At 41.2% G+C, this 21,320-nt stretch overlaps 1 protein-coding gene across 1 annotated transcript; it reads left to right on the top strand.

The window, feature by feature from the left end:
- The first annotated feature begins 5,550 nt into the window (after nt 1-5,550).
- LOC119004090 (septin-2-like) lies at nt 5,551-6,853 on the top strand. The gene is given in 3 exon segments (XM_037070827.1): nt 5,551-5,868; nt 5,870-6,160; nt 6,371-6,853. Coding segments are annotated over 3 exon segments (1,002 nt in total). The 5' UTR covers nt 5,551-5,640.
- Nucleotides 6,854-21,320: the final 14,467 nt, after the last annotated feature.

Here is a 21,320-nt window from a genome sequence, read left to right as displayed (position 1 = left end):
AAGGAAGTATTCTATTGTCTGCACCCAGGGGTCTGGAATGAGGGCAAATAGCCACTTGGTTGTAGCCTTGGGAAATAAAAGCCCCCTACAGTCATAGGGTGGCTCTTGTTTCCCCCTGGGGACAAGCAATGGAGATAAACTTTCAAATAGTGCCCTGGGTGATTGGGACATGGCCCCCAATCTTAAAGGTGACATACCCAGGGCCAGCAGACCATGTAATGCTTCTCCAGGGTGATATCCTTATGGCCCATTATGAGTTCTCCGCTGTTGTTGCAAGTAGATGCTGGACCCCGAGTTGAGACACAAAACGGTATGGTATTTTCACCCAGAGAGTCCCCCTCTTCCAGCCACTGTCTTATTAGCTGACCAGAAGCTTGCTTGTGTATTGCCTGAGTGTCCTAATTTGCCATTATTGGTGCCTATAACTGCTTTGTCTTTTCACCCCTAGTGTGCAAAGTAACACCTTAATGGACTGGGTTCATACCTATGCCTCAGTGGCTAACCAATCAGCATGCTGTGTCTGCACTGAATTCCCCCTGAGCATGTCAGTCGACCTCCCCATGGTGTATCTCTCCTGCTTTTGTCTCAAATTGGACTTGGTTACAGCACCAGTGGAGCAGCACACACATTGCTTGTGGAACGTGACCTGGACGGTCATCTATGCTGGGGCAGAACAGTGGTGTGAGTGGCTCCAGGTGTTGGCTGGCTCCTCCTGAATGGGGTGATGGCTCATGGTGGCTCACTACTGAGGCCATGGACCTGGCTGGACCAGCTCCCCTTTGTATTAAGAACCTTAAAGGACAAGCCTAAGTAGGTTGGACTCCTACAGGTCTGTGTAAAACTCAGACTCTAAAGCATTCCTAGGAGGAGCATAATAATGCATTGGCTGCAGTTCCCACTGGGGCCCTCTGGGGGTGTGGCTCACATGGGTGGCCTTACTTGCCTAAGGATTGGACCAGCCACTGTCCCCCAGGTGTGGCCTTATTTTCTGCTTGGTGCTGCAACTTGTACTGCTGCTGTGGCAGCTGGGTGCAGGGCTCTGTCCTCCTTGCCAAGGGACCCTTATGGAAGACACCCTTGCATAGATTGTACGGTGAGGAACCCTGATGGGGTGGATTATAAGGAAAATGGAATTAGTCAGGCTCCGTCACTGGGATGTCCAGGCAAACATAACTTAGCAGTGTTTGTATAACCTTGAGTAGGAACCTGCATGCATAGACTGAAGCTCTATTGTATAATATTGTGGCACCCTGCCAGCTTTGTGCTTGTTTAGTATATAAGGCAGTTAGGGCATCCTACAGCACAATACATGGTACAACACATGGTGTGACACATGGTGCGACATGTGGCTTGAGGTGTGCGTGGACCATCCAATTCCAGAATAAAGGTGTGTCAGGCATCCTGATGGCTCTGCGAATTTTCTTCCATCTGCCTGAATCCCATGTGAACCTGCCTGGACTTGAACAGCTGCAACACACAATGCCTGGAGAGGACACCTGGACTAGAATACAGTAATTCTTCCAGTGCTGGTGCTTAAAAAAAAGGCAATTTCCAATTTCTGACTGGAAGTGTGATACTAGGTATACACCAATTGGGATATTCAGATTCCTGAGAAAGCAAAAGCAAAATTTGCCTCAGTTTTTGAGAGTAGCAATTATGTCCATGCTTACTTTTGCAGTTCCTCACAGTGTTCTTGGACACATATATTTTTTTAACTAACTAGAAAGTGAAACTGGAGAAGCTGGTGTTTGTGCTGCCTCTCACCTACCAGACTCAATAAGCAGAGATGGTGATTGAGTCTGTATGGGTGCTTTATTCAGATGGTCAGCAATCGAGGTCAGCAATCTGAGAAGATGGTGAGTTTGTACCCTAATAGACCATCTCACATTCTATTTTAAACTGACTCTATATGGAGAAGAAAAGTGTAGGTAAGCAGTTTGGAATTCAGGGAAAAAGTTAATCAGATGAAAAGCTGCAGCGTTCTTTCATCTGTGTCCTGGGCGGTGGTCATCTCAACTTGGAGTACAATTGCTCAGATACCATCTTGAATTGCTCACAGTCCTCCTGAGGCACAAAGGTGGAACTGTTTATGGTCTCCTGGAGTCAAGGTGGGTCATACTTTCAGTTCCTGAAACAACAGCTTTTTACATACATTGATTACTAAGCTTATTAGCTGTTATCTGAAACTAAAAATTTTCTGACATTTGAGTACCCCATCAAAAGTAGTATTACCAAAGAGATAGAAACTAAATCATTTTAAGTGAGCCCTTGTTCATTTTAAACTTGGTTCCCAGTGCTTTGAAAGTTTTGCTTCTTTTGGTGGGCTCCAGTCCTTTCTGTCAGATTGGGTGTAGGGGTGGGAAAGCCAGGAGACTTTCATGTATTCAAGTGTTGCCTATAGCTGATAACTGTCCTCTTCTGTGGCATTGCATGCTATCAAATTTCTAATCCTCTTTTCTCCTCCCTGTAAGTGATGGTAGCTTCTCTGACTTTTAGACCTTTCTTGCTGAGCAGACCTTTCTTGCTCTGCATTTCTTTCTGAAAATAACCAATGTTGTCACTCCACTGGCTACTTAATATATTTTTAAAAATGACTTGCTTAATATACTTAAAAAATGATCCCCCATCAACTCTCACACTTCTGTCCCCTCCAGACTGTTTAAAATGGAAGTACTACTCACAAATGCAGGGAAGAACACAAACACAGTTTTCCACCCACTTCCTGAGCCTGTGCCTTAAGGCACACCCTAAAAGAATATCCTTTTCTTAAAAAGTTGCTTCTCTGTCTGTATTCACAGGAACCCATTTGTTCCAACAGTATAGCGTGAGCAAGCATGTGTTTAGGAGACTTGTACAGCACAAGTTGTGAACCAGGTACTGTTCTAAGTGTTTAATATATATTAACTAAACAAATAGGCTGGGGAAATATATACATACAGTGTGGTTAAGGATGATGCCAAAAAGTTCCACATGTTAACAAGTCACTCCAACATCTAAATCCATCAAAAAGGAATCAAGGACTAATTTAATTAGAAGAAAAAAGGGACAATTAAAGGTGGAAGACAAAACAAAGACACAAACCATACCAGGATATTGCACCTGGGCACTGGGGAGTGGGCAGAGAGCTTTGTGGTATTCCCTACTGCTTGTACCAGAGCTATGAAAACACATTGCCTTTGGCCAGCCTGGGCACAAATATCAGTCACCTTGTTTTCCTAGCTAGGCAGCCTGAGAATGCCTTCAACTATAGCCTAGACCTGTACAAGAGGGAGATGATTAAGGCCATTCTCTCCGAGATGAATCTCAACCTAAGCCTGTGGCTCTTCAAAGCCAGCACTGAGGAGCTGGGCATGCAGGTGAGTCTTTAGGTGGACAAGCTGGTGTAGTGCTCCCTGGGACCTGGTACCTGGCTCAGCTGTAACCCCCTGGGGCAGCATGAGCTAAAAGGAGCCCCTGCCAGCCTGGGGAGTCTGTTAGTCAGTGATTAGCCACGGGGGCCTGATGGGCTGTGGACAGGAAGGAGCTTTCTGGTCCTGCGGAGGAGCAGTCAGCAGCAGCCACCACCAAGGCCAAGGTCAGGAGGAACTAGAGCAGGATATTGTCTTGGAGAAGTTGCCATGAGTCCTCAGGAAAAGAAGAGCAAGCAGGCCAGGGAGATGCTGTCAATCCACATGGGAAGCCCAACTTCCAGATTTTGGATCTAAAATATGGCTGTTTTTTAGATTATACGAGTAGATAGCAGAGTGCCTAGGTGTGGTGCGTTTCCTAATAAAGTTTATTTCAAACAACTATGTTGAAAATGCCAAAAAGTTCTCACTTTTATTGAATAAAAGCAATCCATATCATACCTGTTCAAAATCTCCTTGTTTCGGTTCTCAAAAAACGGCTATATTGAACTAAGGAGGCCTCATCTGTAGGAATTGTGTGGTCACTTCAAAGACAGGAGATTCTCCCGTGGTAATACACTTACACACAGCTTTAAATTGTAAATGCAGTGTAGATACTGGCATATGTTCCCCTCATTTTAATATAACTATACATTATAGAATTTATTTCTGGCTGTCCTCCTGGAAGACTGATAATTCAATGTTTTGAATTAATTTATATTATGTATGTTTTGACTCATCTTTTTGTGTCTTCCTATAATCATTTTGCCTTTGAAGATACTGTAACTTGAAGAAAAAAAAGCTAAAAAAATATATTTTTTATGCATATATATATATATATATATATATANTATACATTATAGAATTTATTTCTGGCTGTCCTCCTGGAAGACTGATAATTCAATGTTTTGAATTAATTTATATTATGTATGTTTTGACTCATCTTTTTGTGTCTTCCTATAATCATTTTGCCTTTGAAGATACTGTAACTTGAAGAAAAAAAAGCTAAAAAAAATATATTTTTTATGCATATATATATATATATATATATATGCATGCTCAGGGCTGAAAAAGAGGAATCTTAAAAAAAAAAAAAACATGTGTGCCGGGCATTGTGACTAATACAGGATATACAAAATCTTCTTGTAACTTATTGTACTGTTTTCTTTTGTGCAGCTTAGCTCTGGCCTGGCACTGGAGGATGAATCAGGCTTTTGTCCTTTTTGTAGGTTGTGTAATAATTGTATAATGTAAATAGAATAAAAATAAATGCACGTAAAATAGAAAAAAAAAGAAAGGATCAAAACTCAAACCATCTCAGAGCCTAAGGCCCTTAAGACTGGCTGAACTAGTTGCAGAGGACACGCAGACTGTCACCATATTACATTCCAGTTCATTGCAGGTCAGCAGCCTTCAACACCAGGGCTGGGGGCAGGGAACAGGGTACAAAAGATTCGCAGTTGAAAAAGGGGTCACACTCCTAGAATCTTGCTGTATTCTTATTCCAGGGCTGTTCCTCTGGGGATGCTTCTGGTTTGTCAACATTCTTTTCCTTTGTCTTCAGAGTTGGGTTAGACTGGGAAGTTTCATTGGGGCATCTGTAAAGTACCTAATACACTGGTATCTCTGAGGGGAGATATGCATATAAAAGATTGCAAAAAATTAGGAACTCTAAGACTTTCATTCGGTAATTCCATCTGTACAGCAGTGGTTCTCAGAATGTGGTCCTGGACAAGAAATATTAGCACCACTTGGGAACTTAGCTTCCATAGCAATCTGGGTTTTAATGGGTCCTCCAGGTGATTCTGATTCTAAAATTTCAGTCCTGTGAATGAAAAAGGGGCTATGTAATGAACCCTACAGGTTCAGTGGGCCTCATGGCACGCTTGACAAGCCAGTGACCAAAGCGTCCACACAGGATGGTCTTATTACAAATTCCTAACTGGGTAGGTTATGGTGGGCAGTCACATTCTGGCCTACAGCTTACTTAGCAAAGGTTAATCTTACCTTGAGTGAGCCCTGCCCATTGCTCTTATGCATCCGGGATAACATACCTTAAAATGTCAGAGTAGAGCAGATGGCGGGCACTGTGTAGGTCTGTGGTGGGGTCAGTTGGCTCCTGTTCTACGTCTTCCCTGTGATTGACGGAACTTGATTAAAAACGTCTAAGCAACAACCAGCCCAGTTTATAAATCCAGAAACTCCTGGCTATGTTGGATTTGCAAATCTTCCCAACCAAGTTCACTGAAAATCAATGAAAAAAAGTATTGAGTTTACACTAATGGTGGTTGGTGAATCAGGTCTGGGAAAATCTACTCTCATAAATAGCTTATTCCTGATGACTCTCTCTCCAGGAAGAATCATACCTGGAGCTGCAGAGAAAATCAAAAGAACAGTTCACATTGAGGCTTCGACTGTTGAGACTGAAGAGCAAGGGGTCAAGCTGCACCTGACAGTGGTAGACATACCTGGCTATGGTGACCACCATCAACTGCAGGGACTGCTTCAAGACCATCATCCCCTACATCGAGGAGCAGCTCAAGCAGCACCTGCACGATGAGAGCAGCTTTAACCATTGGCACATGGTGGACAATAGGGTGCACTGCTGCTTCTATTCCATTTCACCCTTTGGACACAGACTGAAGCCCTTAGAAGTCACGTTCATGAAGGAAATACACAACAAAGTCAGTATTATGCCTGTCATTGCCAAATCCCACACATTCACCCTGAAGGAACAAGAGCGCTTAAAGAAAAGGATTCCAGCCCTGGCTGGTGTAGCTCAGTGGATTGAGCACGGGCCTGCGAATCAGAGGATCTCAGTTCGATTCCCAGTCAGGGCACATGCCTGGGTTGCAGGCTAGTTCCCGGCAGGGGACACACGATACATTGTGTGTCCTCGGCAGAGGCAACCATACATTGGTATTTCTCCCTCTCTCCTTCCCTTCCCCTCAAAAGATAAATAAATAAAATATTTAAAAAAAAAGAAAAGGATTCTGGATGAAATTGAAGAACACGGCATCAAAATCTATCACTTTCCTGGTGCAGAGTTAGATGGAGATGAAGATTTTAAAAAGCAGACCCAGCTTCTCAAGGGCAGTATCCCCTTCTGTATCCCCTTCTGTGTGGTTGGATCCAATCAGCTGATTGAAGGGAAAGACAAGAAGGTCGAGACCCCTGTATACATGGGGGTATGGTGAAGGTGGGAAACCCTCCACCATACAATGCTCATCACTCACATGCAGGACCTCCAGGAGGTGGCCAAGGACTTTAGCTCTGAGAGCCTCAGGAGAGGTAGCAGAAAAGTAGAGAATGAGGACATGAACAAAGACCAGATCTTGCTAGAAAAGGAAGCTCAGCTCCACTGCATTCTGGAGATGATCACCAGAATGCAGGCCCGGCTGCAGATGCAGGGCGGCAAGGGCGACCTCTCAGTAGGAGCACCATGTGTGAGAAAACACTCTGGATGAATAACACTCTGGAAAAAGTCTGGATAAATATTCTGAATGAATTATCCAGTTCTGTGTTTTCAGGAAATTGTTGGAGAGGTGCCCATCTACACTTTCCAGTGCCTGCGGCTCGAAAATTTATTTATTTATTTATATTTTTAATTTTTAAAGATATATATATATATAAATATATATATATATATAAATATATATATATATATATTTATAGAGAGAAGGAAGGGAGGGAGAAAGAGAGGGAGAGAAACATCAATGTGTGGTTGCCTCTCATGTGGTCCCAACTGGGGACCTGGCCCACAACCCAGGCATATGCCCTGACTGGAAGTCAAACTGGCAACCCCTTGGTTTGCAGCCCACGCTCAATCCACTGAGCTACACCAGCCAGGTTGAAAATTTAATTTTTAAAAAACTTTTGATGTGTTCTTTTATATGAAGTACTTCTAACATTTGTATTCATTGTAGAGGGTAGACTTTATATTTTGTGAGTGAACTCTGCCTTTTCACTTTCTTCCACCTTGTGTAACCACTAACATTAGTTAGAATGGATTTCCAGGGGTCAGGCAGTGTGTTAATACAACTCGGCCGACCTAACCCTCTAGTCTTGGAGGAACACTCTTGATTTGTTTCCAGAACATCCATACTTACCCGGAATGTTCCTGAGTGGTATAGTACAGAGACATGGACCTAGTGACACAAAACCATTTCTTTGTCACCCTACTTAGTAGGGTACAGAATCGTTTGCTCACCCAGGAGCATGTGTGGAGATGTTTCCCTGCCTCCCAGCCTTGCTTCTGTTTGAGACCAACACCTAAAACCAGTTTTGCTGCTGTAATTTAATATCTTTCATTCATCTGCACACATATCTTTTTAGCAAATGAAACAACAGATTTATCTAATGAGATACATGTTTATACTTAAAAAGTGCTTTAAAAACAGGCATTTAGGGGTAAATTTTGGTAGTCTCTGGATTCTTACACTAGGTTATTTTTTTAAACCACTGTACAGAGAACCTGCCATAGCCACTTTTTGTGGTGTTTTCCACTAATACTGGTCTCATGGAAAAAGAGTATCCAAGAGCTGTAGCTTTCACAGTGCACAACTAAGATTCTTACCAACACAAAGTCAATAAACTATTTTTGCTCAAATTAAAAAAATATCTTTTAAAAGGAAATTAGCAACTGATCTGTTCAGAAACTAACCTTTGCATATTTTTACTGTACTTTAATATATTTTTGTAACTGCAGGTGCAGAAAATCTGCCTCAGCAGTGAAAATCAAGGGTCCTTTGGTGGGTGAGTGACAAACCCAGACCTGTCACAGGTCCTGAGGTTTCAGCCCCCTGAAACCCAAAGTGCCAATTAGGTTTTTTTTTTGATTCAGCTTTCCTTTAACTGTTTCTTGTTTTAATGGTTTTTCTGAAGGGAAGCAAATTGCACTGCTCTTTTTTTTTTTATGTGCAGACCGTCTGCCCTATTTTTAGCCACACCACTGGTTCCTTCATTATTTGTAATGCAAATTTCTTCGTGTATCCAATGAGAATGAAAGACGTTTCAGATCTGCACCACAGCCTGGTTGCAGGTGCTGCCACTGGTGGGTTTTCTGTGCTTTATGGCTTTGGCCCTTCCCTCCCCACCAGGCATGTCTCTGTCCATCACTCTGTCTGTCCTTTACTCTGTCTCACCCTCTGAGGGTGCTGATGCTCCAGGGCCTGCTTTTATTTTTCAGCATTTCTACTGAAGTTGAGAAAGAAACCAACAGATGAAGGGGAACCTGGAAGGAACAGGTGCTGGTTCACTGTTTTCATTTTGCTGTAACTGGGGGAGGAGGTAAAAATGCCACCCCCTGGAGAAGATGCTTAATCGGAGGATGAAGAGGAGTTTTTTGTTTTGGCCAAAAAATAAAATGAAGTCAAAAGATTTTTGTTACAAAAGTGCACTTGCTAACTTGGCCCCTTCACTATTGTAACAGGGTGCAGAAAAGACGGGGGCCCTGAAAAGGGATTTGGAATGGGATTGAGAACTCAAGGTATCTAGGAAATAGTAGAAAGACATATAAGATGTCCTCACCCCTTCCCCACCACAGGTGTGAGTTGGAGGAAGGGACAAATGGAGCAGGGCCATTGAGAGCTGTTTTGTACAGCAATGGCTTTGCAACTAACCTCTGGCATGGTCATTTAACATATCTATAACCTTTAACTGGCTGCACAGATATGTTAAATAGCTGTGGCCATGCTTTGAGCCAAGGGGATGGAAGTGACTTCCACCCAAGATGTAACTAGAAGGCAGGTCCCAGAGTTACAGCACCTGCGTGAGAGCTTGGGGAAAATTGCCTCTCTACACCATGGGGCCACGCCTGCTCAGACTCACTATGGCAGCGCAGTAAAGCTGGAAGGATACGGGAGTGCTGGCTTGTGTAGCCAATTGTAGGAGGAGTTGGAAATGGGGCTGCAGAGGAGGATTTGTGGGAGGATTTAAACCCAGACTCGGCAGCCATGTGAGAGAGAGCCATGTGTAGCTTTGGTAGGGGAGAGGACCACGTGGCTGTGGCAGTGCAAGGGGAGAGCCACGTGCTTCTGGCAGAGTGGGAATCCCCATAGCCACTTGAGGGAGAGAACCACCTGGCTTTGCCAGAGTGGGGACTGCAGCTTGGGTGGAGAAAATCACCATGCGGCTTTAGCAGAGAGTTGCCACTCGGCTTTGGTAGAGTGGCCACACCTACCTCCTCGAAGCTTTGGTAGAAGAGGACCATATGGCTTTGGGGTGCTGCCTTTGGCTGCGTGGCCTGGAAGCAGGAGAGACTTTGCCTGGAAGAAGGGTAAAAGAACTCTTGCCAGTAGGCCATGAGAAGGTGCCACATGGCTTTGGATCAATTAGAGATCCTGCTTGGATGTCAACACAGATGACAGTGCCAGCAGCCTGGATCCCGGACGTTTGCTTCTTTCCCAGAGCTACAGTATCCAGAATTAGGGCAGGGAGGAATAAGGAAGCGCTGCGGGTGTCTATGGGTATCCAAAGAGGACTTTGATATTTTAATGAAGGCATTAAGTCACTACTTTAAGTCTGTATAGCATTAAATAAACATTCCCTTTCCTTTTTACAAATCTCTGGCATTGAGAGACGGCATAACGAACCTGGTAGGGGGTCCTTTCAGTAATAGTATATCATCACCCGCCTCAGTGCCTGTGTTCTGTAACACTATGACACAATTGTGAATGGTCCAAAGCTTTAGGTTAAGGCACATTGCACAAAATTTTTACCAAGAAAAAGTGTTCCATGACTTGAAAGACCTCCAAGGCCAATGACTTGGGTTCTTTTGGCATTTATTAATGCTGCTAATAAAAAGGGGGCAGGGGGTATTTGCAAGTTGTCTATATAAGCTCTTTGCATGTGAGTGAGCAAAATTGCTTCTTGGAGCTGGCTGCCACCTAATGATAGCTATGGGGTGTGGGTGGACCTACACCTCTACATCCTTTTTCTTTTGTTGACCAAACTGAAATAAATACTTTTGCTCTTAGATAATTATTCTTTTACTAAGAGATACTCGTTATCTATAGAAATGTATTTTGAAAACTTATTTTACACAGCCATTTTGTATCCATTGAAACTAACCTTTCATCAATAAAGCACTATTGTTGAAAAAAAGTCAGAATAATTTTCTTTTTTAAGACCCCTTGATGGAACAACTACAGGCACCATAGCACAGACCACATAACCCCTCATTGTTATCTTCTTTCCCAAATACCATCTCTATGGGCTGTAAATGTTATTAACTATCCTGTATCCACCAATATAAAAGAAGTATGTTTCTTCATTTTTCTTTTTATCCAATCCTAGAGATTTCCCCACTTTGTTCTTTCCCACCCCCTTAATCTACTACCAAGGGATTTCATGTAACCATCATTACATCTCCTCCTTCAATTCTAATATATAAAATAAGCTGTAAAACTATCATTCTCTAGAGCACAATCTCAATTTGCTGAGATCTTGCTTCTGGACATGTCCTCAGAATTTGGCTGAAATAAATCTTTACAAAACTTTAAGTTTGGAGAGTCTTTTTTTGTGTGTGTGACAGCAGTCACTTTAATTTCTTTTCTTATGTTGTTTCTTTGCCTGAAAAAGTCTGTTTTATACCCTTCCAATGATATTTAGATATTCACACTTACATATTTCTCCCAAACACTCTCTTCAGAATAAAAGAAAGTCAGTGAACTTTGGCTTTTATACAGGGTTCTGTTAGGCCCAAATCCAGCTTGTGACTTGTTTTTTTACAGACGTAGAAACACAAAAGGTTTTATAATTTTGAAAGGTAGTTCAAAATAAACAACAACTACAACAAAAACAAAGAAGAATAGGTGACATACAGTGTAGTCCTCAAAACCTAAAATATTTACCATCTTGACACATTTGAGACAAACTCTGCTGACCTCTTTTTTAAGTAATATCCCAGGAACCTTATTATTTTGAATTAAACAACCACAGTGCTTTCTGTAAATGTTTTCTAACATGCAGAATCATGGCAGAATAAACATATTCCTCAGAAACAGTGCTGTGACTTACTGCGCTTTTCTATTAGAGAAATTTAAACTCTGCACTGCTTTTTATAACTCCCTATCTTCGATATCTTTGGAGAACAATTATCCTGTGTTTCATCTCAACTGACAAATATTTATCGATAAGACACAAAGCTAAATAAAGTTAAATTTGCTTTGAGTCCTTAAGAATGTATTAGAAAGCATGGCATATAAATAGGTCATGGGAGATAAATGATGTATAATGGGCTTTGGAAACACCAAAAAGGGGACATTTATTAATTCATTGATTATACCCTGGTGTACCCTCACTTATATATCATGTGCCCTCATGATAGATATTTTGGTAGTTTTTAATCTCTTTTTTCTATCAAAACAATGTGGTCATGGGTAACCTTGTACACAATTCATCCACATAGGGCAAATTTCTAGGAGCAGAATTGATGGATTGAAGGTTCTGTGCTGAGACATTGAACATATTGACCCAATGGCCAATGGCTCGACCCAATGGTATAAAAGATCTCTAACCTACAACCTGTAGAAACCAGCTCAGGAAACCAAGCAACCTCTGTAGGAATGGCCCCAAAATAGCCAGAACTTGATTAATAATTGACAGCTTCTATAACTTTTGCCCCTGTTTCCAATTTAGGACTGATCAGAGAGATCCAAATCTGTACCTCTAACCAATCACATGGAATACCCCACTTCTAGTTAGCTTGGCTCCAGCTTCTCCAGGCCAATGACTTCCAATCAGGGCATACCTGAAGACTTCACTTTATTCCATTATAAAATGTACCTGTTCCTCTGTCTCAAATCTCTGCCAACCACAAACAATGGGGGCTGACTCCTTTCCCATAGCAAGCTCTGAATAACTAGTCTTTGTTTTTCCTATTTGTTTATTTCCACAGTTAGGGTGAAGGTCCCACTGAGATGTGGTCTGCACTGACTGTTGCTGTGAGACCCCCCAGAGGCCTTTATGCTTTGAAGCTCACACTGAAGGCATGGTGATTAGCACTGGGTCTAAACTTTATTCTCTCTGCATTAAGTTTTTAGCTGTTTATTCTCAGGTTGGTACTCAGGTTTTGTTATTGATTTTTATTTTTTGGTCATCCTTGGTGTAGTCAAACCGTTTGTTTCATCCCTTTCTGGGTGTGTGTGTGTGTGTGTGTGTGTGTATGTGTTGTGTTGTCATAAGAAGAATCACAGGGTAGAAAACCAAGCACATACCCTATAAGCCTGTTGTGTGAACTGACCTCACAGATCAGTGTTTTTGCAGTTCTCACCAGACCAGCATTCCCTTGGACAAACTGCTGTGGATTACCAATCAAATTGAATAAGGTTTTCCTTCTGTCTTGATTTTGTGTCCTGAGAGCTTAGCTTTGACCCAGAGAGGGCGTTCTTGCTGTCTTCTGTCTTCTGGGCCAAAGGGACCCAGATTGTAGACAAAGTTTGGGGACACAGATTCTTGGATCTATATTTGGAGGCAGCCAACATCAGGGGGTTTGAGACCTGGGGTGCACAAGTGTTACGTTCAGTCCTACTGACTGCTGCCAGCTCTAAAGGGCTTGTCCCAGTCTAAATCCTCTCCTATACCTGGGAAAACTCCAGCTCTTATATACACTCTCTACAATGTTAATTCTTGTGCTTGCCTTTCTGAGTGGCATAACTTCACCACAGATGATTTGGACCTGAGTGGCTACTCTTAGGAACATTTTCTTTGAATATAATGATCCCTTTGAGAAGAAGAAAAGGCAATAATATTTCTAATGCCCAAGGGGCAGCATTTTCAGTTGGTATGAAGAGGCCTCCAAACAAAATTCTGAGTCAAAAATGGCTTCACTAAAGATTCTTTGACCAAAAGTAACGAGCAATCAGGTAAAGTAAAACAAGAATAAAATATTCATTTTGGTATATCAGCTCTCCCTTCCTGGTTTTCCATCTGACACCTCTCTGTTGTGCTTCAGACAACTCCTCCATCATTTTCCTCTTGTTCAAAAAACAATCCCAAATGCCATTTGCCTTTAAATATCCACCTCTACCACAATTCAGGTAAGCAGACAACTATAGAATTTAAACCTTGAACTTGAGATGAATTAATAACTGTAATAAAAGATTCCCCTAAACCCAAACAAGACCAGCAAACGGTCACAGAAAAATTTATAATGCTTTTGAGGGCATATGCCCTAGGATTACCTGACCTATATCAATTTGCACACGTGTTGATCAGCACCTCAAATGCTGAATCCTGGAAGATAAAAGCTTATTGGACTAACCCAGAAGTGGACCTACAGGGTCTCTCTTTCCTCAATGAACTTGAGGGTGAAGAAAAGGCCAAAAATGTACAATAAGTCTCCTAAAAGCCATACCTGAAATATTTCTGGTAGAAATCTATTGGACCATAATTTAATTGTGCAAGCAAACAAAAATGATGAAACTATAGGAGATTTTTTAGGATAGATTAAAAAATACCTTTGGACAACATTTGGGGGTTAAATAAAGTGATGATAAGAGAGCAGAGTGCTCATCTCATTTTTTTAAACAGAGTTAAGCCTAAATTTGAAGCTCTAATTTAAAAACAGAATTTGGAAAGGGAACTAGCCTTTTAGGTGGACTACAGCATCTGGCAGAACATTTTGAAAAGGGCTTTAAATAAAAAAAAGACAGAATCCAAAGTCAACTTACCTGGAAGATCACATAGCTAGTTGATCACCACCCCAAACAAACACTGACAAGGACACTTGTAGATCTTGTAAACTGGACAAAATTCCAAACTCCCCTCTCTCTCTCTTCTCTCAATCTCTTTCTCACTTTCTCTCTTCTCTTTCATTTTCACACACACACACACACACACACACACACACACACACACACACACATACACATGAAGACAAAGAAAAATCCCCTCGATTCAGATAAATGAGGGTGCTCCAAAGAAGGAAAAGGGGCCCAATAGCCTGCCATATCCTTAAATGCTGAACATGAATTCTCATAAATATAGATGGTCATCCTTCATCCTCATTAGCCACTTGTAGTTACTTTTTCTACCAGATACCTTTGGTCAACCTTTTCCTCAGAGTAAACAGACCATACAGGAGGTAGCCATTTCAAATAACTCAAATAACTTCAAATAAGTTTTCCTTATCTTACAGCCCTTACCTGTAACTCTCCTGTCCTGGATTGAAAAACAGTCCTTTTTGTCCTGTGATAGCACCTTTGCAATTCTGATAGGTAGACTTAGACTTACTCTACAAATGGAGGGAGTATTTCTTGAGGTCCCAGAGGAGACTTCTGTTATAATCAAGTTGTATCTGTTCTGACCATAACTTTGCCCCCTAGATTATTTTTGATGCAGACTCTAGATAAGGCTCAGAAGTCATGTATGCTTGGGGGAAATTTGCTTTATGACTTAGTAAAACACTTTGAACTGTTAGGAGAAAAATGATATAATATTATTGTTAGTAATAGCTAGTATAGTATATATACAGCATCCAAATAAAAACATTTGTAAATATTTGGCATTGTTGTATTTAGTATAAAACAAAAAGCTTTGGGAGCCCACTAGCCAGTTGAGAAAATGTCCTTACCTTGAATTTTGAGAGAGAGATTTGTATTTTCACTAGATGATAATTGTGGGACCATATCACCAGGCTATTGATTATAGCAAGGTTGGTTTTCTCCTATCTTTGTGATGCTGTGATGCAATATGGCAAACTCTTAACACTTACTGGAGACACTCAGCTTAGACAGTGGGCTGGCCTTGTCTGAAAGGCCCACTACTGACTTCCCAGCCCAGCTAATTGTTGCCAGAGGAGAAGGCAGACCCTGTTCTGTGCCTTTCACACATTGTCACTGAAACAAGGATCCAGGTTTTGCATAGAAGAAGTTGGTACATGAATGTTGGCAGCTGATTCACTGAAACAACAAAGCAATACTGTGCAGGCAAAACAGAATGTAGGCCAGCACTGTTCAGCCCACCTGCACATTGAGAGGGCCACAGGACTTCCTAGGCTTCATTTAAAGGTTTTGGAGACCCTGAAAATCTTCTAGGTGTACTTTTCTCATTCCTCCCTGCTGTGATTAGGGCACGTGTTGTGTTTGGCGTTCATATAATTAAGTCAGCACTGTCAGAACCACCGTGTATCCCAGGGCTACTCTTGTCTTCACAGGTGCTCCATACCTTTAGGATCTGCTCCCATCACCACCCTCACCACCCCACCCCACTCCCAGCCCACAGCACCACCCTTTGCCCAATCATTTCCCATCCGCTTAGTCTCCTCATGTTCCTCCTCACCCCATCAGTCACCAAGTCTTACCCATTTTATAACCTAATATTTTTCAAATCTATCCCTTTATCCCTAGCACAACTGCTGCAATTTCAAAGAGGACCCTTGTCATTTGTCTGAACCACATTTGCACTTGCCCCTGTCAAGTCTATTCTGCACTCAGTCACCATAATAATGGCACATAAACCTGATCAATAGCTCCCCATGCAGAGCTTCCAGGATGCCAGCAGGAACAAGTTCATGATAGACCCCTCCCATCTTTCTTACCCAGCCTTGTTTCCTGACATCCTTCTTTTCCTAACTAACTTACATTCTCATGAGGCAAGCACCTTGCACACCCATGCATAGCACATCACCTTTCCACCTGAAATTCCACTTTCATCCCTTTGCCAGTCTCACCTTTGAGACTTACTTGTGAGTTGTGAAGGGTAAATGCCCTTCCTTAAGCTCCCACTATACCTTGAACACCCACCAGTCTCACTATTTGTTGCATTACACTGAATTTATCTGTTTGCTGCTGCTTTTTCCTTTGTCACAAATCTCCTTGAGGGCAGAGCATGTAGTCTGTCTGTTTTAAATTCCTATTTGCTAGTACAGGACCTGGTACACAGCAAATAAGTGATGAATATTTGTTGAACTAAACTGTTCAACAACAGTTGGTCTCATCTCTGTATCACTTACCCCACAACTGTTTATGTTCCTCCACAATTAATACGTTCAAGGCCCAACTTCCAGTGTGACTGTATTTGTAGAGAGGGCCTTTCTGAAGGAAATTAAGGTTAAGTGATGCCATAAGGGTGGAGTCCTGATTTAATAGATCAGGGCTTAAAGTGCATCTCTTTCTCTCTCTCTTTCTCTCTCCATAGGTTTATTTCTCTCTCTCTGTCCCTTCCTCCCTTCAAAGCCATGTGAAGACACAGCAGGAAGGTGGCTATTGGCTAGCCAAGAAGAGAGTTCTCTCCAGGAACTGAACCTTGTTGGAGCTTTGATCTTGGACTTGCCAGCCTCCAGAACTGTGAGAAATAAATTTCTGTGTTTAAGCCACTCAGCCTATGGTCTTTTGTTATGGCAGCCCTAATGGACTGGCACAGGGACCCACAGGAAAAGACCAGCATGTGGCAAAGACTGTCTCTCCTTCTAAATGCCAATAGCTGAGATGACCTCTTGCGATAGGAAGTGTAAAGGGATCAGGTATACTCTCTTCTTTTATTTGTCCAGGGAGTGACACTACTGTATTTTTAAACCACATGTTAACTCCTGCCTGCATCACAGTGATAGACGAACTGGCCCCTGCAGGATTTTATGTTTCAGTCAAGATTCTTTGGTTGCAAGTGACTGCAATTCTAAGTCACACTTGCTTAAGCAAAATAGAATATCACCAGTTTACTACTGAGTAGGTCAAGGGCAAAGCCAGAGGTTATTGGAATCAGGGACTGTGAGCTGTTTGGCCTCTCTGTCTTTTTTGTCTCCCTCTCTCTCTCCTTCTCCTCCTCTCATTCTCAACTCTTATCTCTGAGTCTACATTTTTCTCCTACTCCAGACAGACTTTATCATAGAGCCAGTGTTAGGGCCTGAGGAGTTTCAGGCTCAGTTCTTTAATAACTTTCAACCCCAGAGAAAAAAAAGCTGCAGCTAAAAAAAAGTCCTGGGATGGGTTCTGATGGCCCAACTGATGTTTAGGGACACACTGGGGGCACTGTGATAGCAGCCCCCACTATGCCACATGTTTTGAGTAAATATTTTCCAGAAAAGAGAGGTGCTTTTCCGGGCATATAGAATAATGGCTATCCACTTTAGGGGGCACTAGTGAGTGTTCATATGGACTCCCTTCCCTGTGGAAGAGAAGAGGGCTGCCTGCTGGGGCAGAGGGCAGGGGATGGTTCCGTATTTGCTGCCTAAAAGTCAGTTTGCACATTGCTTTTGGCATAATGTTGGCATTTGCCTGCTTTCATATTAGAAAATTATTTTTAAAGTAATGTGAAAATTTAAAAATTCATCCTCCTATTCTATTTCTTTCTGAAATAGATGGGTCAGTGAGTGGAGAGGCTAAAAGATAAGAGGTTTGGGGTTAGAAGATGGCATGGCTTAGTAGAATGAAAATGTTTTAGTCACCTAGAACCCAGAAGTTGAGACCATCTCAATAGGGGGCCCACGAATAATTTACTTTAGTGGCCTGGAACCCCACTGACCAAATACCACTGTGTGCTACAAGTTTATTTTATGGGTCACAGAGTGACCCATAAAGTAAAAGCCCCAACTCTAAAAACAATACTCGCTGATGTGACTTGACTATAATGAAGCAGTCTGATGTATTTATATGCAAAGGTATGAGAGGCTTTTATTTATTTTCTATTTTAGGTCTGTTGTTTGTATTTAGAGAACCCACCCTGAAATGCCTGATTTCCTTTGTCCTTTGCCTTGATTCCACAAAAGGTGGGGCCCAGTGACTTTCTATCTGGGACAGTGAGACATGCATCTCGTTTGTGCCATGATTGGAGACCCTCAGACAGAGTGTGGCTTGTTTTCACGCAGAGAAGGCAGGGTTCATGTTTCTGGGCATCTACAGGCTGGGTGAGCAAAGCCAGCGCCCCATGACTCCCTACAGTCTGTACCAGAACCTGCCTGGAGTTGAGAGAGTTGTACCACTTAATTCCCATTTTTACTGGGTCTCTGGACAATGTTAGAAGGCATTCAAATTAGCTTGTTTTTTACCCTTATCTTGTGAGTCTATGTAAAGACCCATTCATTGAAAGAAAAATAACTTGTTTGTAGCTCTAACCCTGAAACTATAAAGTTTGTCTTAAGCATAAGCCCTGTCAGTTCCTTGCTGTGTGACTCTGGGTTAATCACATTAGTTCTCTAGGCCATAGTTGATTCATTTGTAAAAGAAGGGGATTGGATTGGATGACATTAAAATTCCTTCCAAACTCTAAATCAGGGCCCAAAACACAGGCATGCTTATTCAAGTTTTTTTCTTTCATTTCTAAAAACCAAGCTTCTGAGAATATTTCTGACTATATTGCCAAATCAAAGATAAAATTATTATTGAGTAAGAATGTTATTTTATTTTATTCCTTTCCTACTAACTAGTCACTTTGCAGAATATTCTATGATCCTTGTGAAAAGGAAGAAAAAGAAATTGTGAAGCTAAGTTTGCATTTCATTCTAAGTGAGTTCTACAAACTAGTTCATTAGTCCCTCAAATCTCCACACAGGAGAGACATCAGTAACAGCCCACCTCCTACTGCCCCTTCGTCCTGGCCTCAGGAGAGCTCACTGTACAGTTCAAAGTCTGAAATAAGAGGAATCTTTTTTAAAAAAGCCTACAGTGCTAATAATTTTTTAAATTATAAACTTAAATTTAAATGGAAAGGCTTTAAAAAGTAAATGAAAACTCATTAACACTGAGTTTTTAAAGACATTCTAACTAAGTCCTTTACTGAAAAACACATACTGAGCACAGCATTATGCTTATTTATTTGTGGATGTTTCTGACTGTTTTCTCTCTAGCACCTTAGTCCTCACTCCCCTCACATGTCAGCATTATGAATGTCTTTAGGGCCAAATTTTCTCATCCTATGTCCAGGATTTTTATTTCCTATTGATAATGATATACAGGATCTGGCTAAAGTAATGCCTGCTTAAGTGCATTTGGTAGGGTATGTGGATGTCTCTTATGAGATGGATAGCTACTTGAACATTTTGCCTAAAATGTCATATAGTGTGCTTGAGTGTGACATTGTTATATTACAGAATTGCATGCTTATGATTTTGTAATAAAAAGGGGACATTATTTGTGCCACTCTGTATATTTTAAAAATATTAAAGATGGGTAATTATTTTTGCTATTCAAAGAAATGCATTGATAAGTGAAAAAATGGAATAATCTAGATATTGTTAAAATAGGAAAATGATTAAATAATTATTGTACAACCATAAATTGGAATTAAGTAGCTTTTAAAAATTTAACAAGCTAGATTAAATATGAAAATCAGGATTTAAACAGTATGTATGCTACACTACTTATAATTAAAAAATTTACACTCAGAAAAAAACTAATGTTAAATCCATTCAATTGTAAACAACAGTGATTCCTAGGTTGTATTTTATAATACACTTGCCTTGCTTTTACAAGTAGAGAAAAAAAAGGGACACATTTTCAAAATGATTTCATCTTATCACTTTACCTAACAGTTTCACTGTTTCTCATTGAATGTGTCAAGAAAGGAAATTGTACTGAAAGAACTTTGTTTCCTCTTAACTAGCATGTTAAACTTGTACAGATGCAAGTTTTTAGGGATATTTAATTTTAACTGGCATTTTTACCTTAGGTGACTTTTTTTTCCTCAGGAAACCAATACTTGAAATGTAGGCTAGTTAACAAGGTAGGTGTAATGTTTTTATTCCCGCAATGTAAGGTTTAACACTTTTATTTTATTTATTTATTTATTTATTTATTTAATTTTTCATTTCTTTTTAAAATTAACATCTTTTTTAAGTTTAATTGTTCTTCAAGTACACCTTTCTGCCTTTTCCCTCTATCCCAGCCTTCCACCCCCTTGTTATTGTCGATGTGTCCTTTATACTAGTTCCTACAAACCCTTCCCCTTTTCTCCTGAAATTCCCTCCCCTCTTCCCTTTGGTCACTGTCAGCCTGTTCTCAATTTCAGTGTCTTTGGTTATGTTTTGCTTTTTTATTTGTTTATTGATGAGGTTCCTGTTAAAGGTGAGATCATAAGGTATTTGTCCTTCACTGCCTGGCATATTTCACTTAGCATAATGCTTTCCACTTTTATCCATGCTGTTGCAAAGGGTAGGAGCTCCTACTTTCTTTCTGCCGCATAGAATTCCATTGTGAAAATGTATCATACTTTTTTAAAAATATATTTTATTGATTATACCATTACAGTTGTTCTATTCCCCCTCTTCATTCCCCTCCACCCACACACTCCCTCCCTTACCATTCTCCCCCCCTTAGTTTATAACCACGTGTCTCAAGTTCTTTAGATTCTATATTTCCCCCACTATTCTCACCCTCCCCCCTGTCTATTTTCTACCTACCGTCTATGCTATTTTCTGTGCCTTCTCCCCTCTTCTCTTCCTCTCACCCCCCTGTTTCTAACCCTCCATGTGTTCTTCATTTCTATGGTCCCACTCCTGATCTAGCTGTCCTCTTGGTTTGCTTTTGTTTTAGGTGTGGTTGTTAAAACTGTGTGTTTGCTGTCCTTTCACTGTTCATATTTTTCATCTTCTTTTTCTTATATAAGTCCCTTTAGCATTTCATAGAATAAGGGCTTGGTGATGATGAACTCCTTGAACTTGACCTTATCTGAGAAGCACTTTATCTGTCCTTCCATTCTAAATGAAAGTTTTGCTGGATAAAGCAACCTTGGCTGTAGGTCTTTGGATTTCATTACTTGAAATACTTCTTTCCACCCCCTTCTTGCCTGTAAGGTCTCTTTTGAGAAATCCGTTGACAGTCTGATGGGTACTCCTTTGTAGGTGACTGTCCCCTTATCCCTTGCTGCTTCTAGGATTCTCTCCTAGAAGCAGCATTTTAGTCTTGGCTAATGTAATTATGATGTGCCTTGGTGTGTTCCTTCTTGGGTCTAACTTCTTTGGCACTCTCTGAGCTTCCTGGATTTCCTGGAAGTCCATTT

The sequence above is a fragment of the Sturnira hondurensis genome, unplaced genomic scaffold (genome assembly GCF_014824575.4).
Source record: "Sturnira hondurensis isolate 20B ecotype Veracruz unplaced genomic scaffold, ASM1482457v3 Scaffold0001304, whole genome shotgun sequence".
Lineage (NCBI taxonomy): Eukaryota > Metazoa > Chordata > Mammalia > Chiroptera > Phyllostomidae > Sturnira > Sturnira hondurensis.
Note: the sequence above shows the minus strand (reverse complement) of the source record. Positions and strands in the feature narration are given on the sequence as shown.